The 6,000-nt window shown below is 37.3% G+C and overlaps 1 protein-coding gene across 1 annotated transcript in view; it reads right to left on the reverse strand.

Moving 5' to 3' along the window:
• PTGS1 (prostaglandin-endoperoxide synthase 1) overlaps nucleotides 1-4,576 on the reverse strand; it is a 38,289-nt gene extending 33,713 nt beyond the window's left edge. Inside the window, exons 1-2 of the mRNA XM_072429449.1 lie at nucleotides 4,495-4,576; nucleotides 4,346-4,411 (exon numbers count right to left, since the gene is read on the reverse strand). Of these exons, the coding sequence (XP_072285550.1) occupies nucleotides 4,346-4,411; nucleotides 4,495-4,552 (124 nt within the window). The 5' untranslated portion in view covers nucleotides 4,553-4,576. The remainder of the gene's footprint in view (nucleotides 1-4,345; nucleotides 4,412-4,494) is intronic.
• Between the last annotated feature and the right edge of the window lie 1,424 nt (nucleotides 4,577-6,000).

Below are 6,000 nucleotides of genomic sequence, written 5' to 3' on the forward strand. Positions count from 1 at the left end.
TTGAGGTCTCTTATCGAGGGGTTTGTCTATAAGGATCTGTCACTAGGGATCTGTCACTAAAGGTCTCTTAATTTGGGGTCTATAAAGAAACGTCTTTGGGGTCTGTTGTTGGGGTCTCTCAATGAGTGGTCTGCCTATGAAGATCTGTCACTAGGGGTCTGTAAGTGTGGTCTGTCGTTGAGGTCTCTCAATCAAGGGTTTGTCTAAATGGATCTTTCACCGGGGGTATGTCACTGAAGGTATCTCAATGAGGTTCTGCCTATGAGGATTTGTCACTAGGGGTCTGTCACTGAAGGATCTCAATGAGGGTCTACCTATGAGGATATGTCACTGGGGGTCTGTCACTAAAGGGGGGTCTGTAATTGGGGGTCAGTCAATGAGGATGTGTCATTGGGGGTATTTTAAAGAGGATCTATCACTGGGGACACTTATTATGTGGGTCTGTCACTAAGACCTCTCAATGAGTATCTGCCAAGGAGGATATGCAACTGGAGGTCTGTAAATTTGTCACTGGGGGGTCTGTTAGTGGGGTCTGTCTATGAGGATCTGTTAATGAAAATGTGTAGATGGGGACTCTAACTAGGGATCTGTCACTGAGGGTCTGTCAATGATAATGTGTAATTATAGGTCTCATTGAGGGTCTACCATGAGGATCTGCCAATGGGTATATGCCACTGCAGGTCTATAAATAAGAATACATCACTGAGGGTCGTTCACTGCATTTAGACAGTGGGGACCTGCCAGTAAGATAGATCAATTGGTTTCTGTCCCTAGGTTATCACTGGGGGCCCATCACTGATTGTTGAATCGCTGACGTCTGTCACTTGTCATTTTTTTGTACCCATTCATTTTTAAATCAATATGCAATTTTGTATGTATGTATTTTGCTTTCAAGCCTCCATAGCCAGAACAAATAAAACCACTGTTAGGTCCTAACATTTTGTAGGCATTTGTTTTGTCCCAGAAGCACAAAGCATTGGCACTAGCATATTAATAACATACCAGAGATTGGTCTATGTAACACTCCAGATCATTGGAAGTGTCACTCAATAGCTGTCCATGACATGTTTCCATTGACAAGCACAATGAATCTCCACATCAATGCTTCAAAATGTGGTAAAAACCCATCACGTTACCCTCATAAGCCCCAATAGAAAATGACAGCTGATGGTCATACAGAAAACACATTTCTAAAATCATGTTGGCACAGGAACGAGGAGAGGTGATACAATGCAACTACTCTACCGTCTCTTCCCAAAATTTGCAAGTAAAATAAAATTTGATAATGATTTTACTTGTATCAAGTTAATCAACAGCCAAGGTAACAATTACATTGAAGTCAATGGAGGAACCAAAACTACCAACCTGGAAGAAATGACCACCTAGGACTGCGTGTTAGATTTCTGGGGAATACAAAGGGTCACATAAAGGTTTCTCAATGGGCCCATTTATTGGTTTATTTTATAACCAAATATATATTAAAAGGGATGAAGTACAAAGGGCGGTGGACAGTGGCCATCAGATCTCCATAATTTATGAAGAAGATGCTTTAACCTTAAATGGTTCCTCATTCTGGTACAGTGCTCTTGTCCCAAAGTGACCCTGTCTTATGGAAGACTCGGTAAAGTGGCAACCTTATTAAAGATACCGTGTCAGCAAACTCTAATTTGAAAGTGTCCTAATAGTTTTAGTGCTGACCCAGCTACTTCACCCTTCCTCTGGCCTACCTACATAACCTTTTATGTAGCTGCTAGGAACCAGAAAGGGGTATTGAGTGCCAGCTCTGAATATGGGTCAGTTTTGGGGCTTTTGGGTACAATCAAATATAAATAGTAATCTTCTCAAATTAAGGCTTCTGATGTGTTGTAGAAGGTGGGTCCTTGATGGTAGTATGAGAACCAAAATGTGAGATCATAAATAGATCTCTCTAAATTAATAAAAATGGTGTAAGATTAGAATACTACCATATATACCAAGTATAAAACAAATTTTTTTTTTAGCTTTTTTATGCCATTAAAAAAAGTATGCATATGTCACACCAGTAGATGGCGCTAAATTATCATCTAAAATCTTATTAAAGTTTGTTAAACACTTTACATCATGACACAGAGCCACCAACTGGTGGCAAACAAAAATCCCCAAAAGATAATTTACAAGCAAAATACCTATCATGTGCCCTAGGTTTATACTGGAGTCTATGTAGTTTTCGTTGTTTGTTTTTTTCTTTTGGGTAAAAGTAGATATTTCAGATTATAATTGGTTTGGCTTATATTTGAGTATATACAATAACTATTACATTTATCAATATGGACTGAGGGAGTGATGCTGATAACCAATCACATTATTAAACATGAACCTTCCCATGGATCTTCCCAGTGTGACCAGGCCATAATTTGATGTGGTCAAGGAGATGAAGTGAAGGAAGTGTAGACAGGGCTGAACATAGGAAGGTGCAAAGTGTACAGCTGCATAAGGACCCTGGACCATCCTCAGCCAACAAGGGCCCCAAGTCAGTTTCACCCAGGGGCCCACTTTTGGTTACACCTATCACTGAGTAAAGGTATATACTGAGAACAGTGATATAGAACATGTTACACTGTATGTGAAGGAACTGCATTTATTTTAATGTGACTGCCCCTGTCCCTTCTTTCCAACGTAACATTGTGCAAAGAAATGGTTACTATCAAAGCCAAAGCACACAGCCCAAATATATAAAATGTAAAAGCAGCAGAGCACCAGACTGGCAGTTGTATTAAATATAATCTAATATATTATAACTTTATAATATAAATATATTATATTTTATACAACCTATAGTCGTATTAAATATAACTTCCAGTTTTAGGTTTCTCACCATTGTACAAGATTTATATATAAACTGTTTGCCTAAAATCATCAACAATATTAAGAATCTCTCACATGGAATTCCTATAAATGTAGATTTATACGGTGCAGGCTTTTTCAGTGAGTTACATGGAGCAAAAATGACCGTTATAACACAATATTACCTATTATGCAACTTTCCCTGTCCATGTGTTTTTACAGAGAAGCTGCAATGCTGGGATGCTAAAATATGCAAAAGTATTTAATTTCTTATTAAAGCAATGTGTCCATGTGTTATGTTACTACAGAGAAGCTGCAAAGCCAAGAAGATGAATCACATTAAATTGTATTTTATTGCTCATCAACACAACTTTTACTAGCCATGTGTTATATGACATCAAAGCTACAATGTTAAAAAGTTTGTTTATGCAAAAGGTAATGTGTTCTTCATCCATGCAATTTTCATCATCTGTGTGTTGTATTATTACAGAAAAGCATCAACACCGAGATGCTGAATTATGCAAAAAGTTTTATTTCTCATCCATGCAACTTTTACTGTTCCTGTATTATATGACATCAAAGCTACAATTTAATTATGCAAAAGGTAACATATTCCTCATCTATACCATTTTCACCTTCCACTTATTGTAATTTTACAGTGAAGCTGCAATATATACCAGCTGAATTATGCAAAAGGTAATACATTGCTCATCCGTGCATTTTTCCCTATCTATGTGCTGTAAACTTTGTTGTAATTGTTTTAAGATTTACTTACAAAAGCTGTGTATTGTATTGTAATGTATTTCTCATTAATGCAACTTTCCCTGTGTAATAGAGAAGCTGCAGAAAAGTTTTATTTATCAATGCATAGGGCAATGGCAAATGGTTTTCTTTTAAGTTTGGGTAGACAGATGTGTTTTGTTTTTTTTTGATTTTGCATTTGAAGTGCATTTAAAGCACACTTCAAACGTAGATCTGCCAATGGAGCAATACAGGTGACCGTTCCAAGGCTGACTTGCTTTGTGTTGCGTTTCTTTGGTCCTATTTGGATGCTTTTGAGCATGCCAAACCCACCCTCTTGGCTTTGTGCTACACAATTTTCTTTAGATACTATTGTCGATCAACAAAAAAAAAACTGAACAATCCTTCATTTTAATTAACAAAATTCTCAATTAATAATTGATCTATAGGACCATGGTTCTATAAAATAATACCTTGCCCCATCTAATTATTGGTCGAAATGCATTTTAATGGCTTGAAAGTTTTGTATATATTTTTTTTTTTTTTTTTGCATCAACAGCAAGAATATCTACAACGCTCATATTGCCTTTCTATAACTATAACTAAATCGATTTTTTTGCACATTATGAAGGGAAATTCGACGCAAGCAGCATCCCCATCAACTAATATTCTCCAAAAAAAAAACTAAACCCACGGCCATGGAATATACAGAGTTACTCCAAGCTACTGCTTGGCTCAGCGCTTAAAGAATTTCCTGTAAAAGTTACAAAACACCACTAACCTGTGTCAGAAGTTTGGAAGGACCAAGACAAGTTCACGACCACCAACAGCAGAATGAAATGTCCTCCTAAAACACAAGCAGATTCACATTTAAAGCACCTCAGTGGTAAATTTGTAGAACCTGAAAACAGGTAATCTTTGGAAACTCACCAGCCATCTCTGCAGCTATGTTACGTCCTTCATGAAGAAAGAGGCTTCTCCAGTTCATTCACGTCTTGGTGCAATGACCCCTCCTCTCTCTGCTGCTGGGATTGGCAGGCAGAAAGAGGTAGCTGCAGGCAGAAAACACAATTTTGCAGTTGTTATTCATACAGAGATTAGTGTAAAGAATAAGATTTAAGAGGAAAAGTCAAAGCTCCCAACTGTCCATTTACCTTGTATAATTTATTGTAGTTTTTAACTTATTTGTATTGCATTTACCTTTGTTTCCAGAAGTAAATTGTGGGCACAAAAATCATTAAAATACATTCTTCAATAGACACAACCGATATAAATTCCTTTGCAAGCTCTGTAGAAGTAAATGTGACATCATCAACGTGCTGTGCATTGAGCAGAGTTGTGGGAGGGGCCTATAAGTTCCACTCACTACAGGCTGCCTGCAGAAAACTATAGGAGAGGCGGAGTCAAGACCAGCCACCCTGCACGAGGAGAGGGAGCACCAGTGGCTGGTCTTTATAACAGGAAGTTCCTGAGTAGAGAAACAGTGTCATGCTAATTTAATACACAAATCTGGAAGAAATGCACAAAAGATTCAATAAAACACACATAGCTCTTGTATTTAGATAATATTTTCCTATTACAGAGCTCAGCTATAAGCAAATGCATAGACAAAAGTATTTTGTTAGTTTTAGGTTTTATATGGAAATGAGGAGTTAAAAGACCTGCTATTTTTTTTGAAACTGTATACCACAGGGCAGATTTTCCTTCACTTTCTTTGCTGGAATCTCAACAGGAAGTTAGCAAATTCCCCTCTTATATACTTGCCACCCAGAATGAGTGTTTTGATTGAAAGATTCCTCTTTTTTGTCCCGGTGGCACCTTTTCCTATTTTTTTTTTTTTTTGGAGATATATTCACCTCTAGACAAAATGTAATATTTAACCTTTATAAAGTATTATTTCCCACTAATCCTCTAAATCAGGGGTGCCCAATGGGTGGTAGATCACAGAGGCAACGCGAGTGGATGGCGGAGCCCTGCCTTCCAAAATAAACTCTACCGCGCACAGGAGTTAATAAGTCTAAGTTTTTATTGTTGAAAGATCATTTTGACTTGGTCATTTTAAAAGTAGCTTGCAAGCCAAAAAAGTGTGGGCACCCCTGATCTAAATTATTCCATTTGGTATTTTCAAAGACTGATGAAAAGAAATGAAGTGGGGAAAAAGCATGTGTTGGTTTAACAAGTCTTATTTAAATATTCATTTTTTATTGCCCACAACATCAAAAAAAAAATGTCCCGTCGCTGGCCAGTTCTACACTGCTATATCATATTAATGGGAGCTTGATATTTTATTGTTACCCCCAAGCTAAGATGAAAACCTTTTTTTTATTTTATTTTTTGGTGACTTCTAACATAGTCCATCATTCATGTTTTATGGGCCCCTCATGCCTATGAGCTTAACATTTCAAGAATTTAAATAAAAGATTCTCCCACCGTAGA

This window comes from Pyxicephalus adspersus, chromosome Z (assembly GCF_032062135.1).
Source record: "Pyxicephalus adspersus chromosome Z, UCB_Pads_2.0, whole genome shotgun sequence".
NCBI lineage: Eukaryota > Metazoa > Chordata > Amphibia > Anura > Pyxicephalidae > Pyxicephalus > Pyxicephalus adspersus.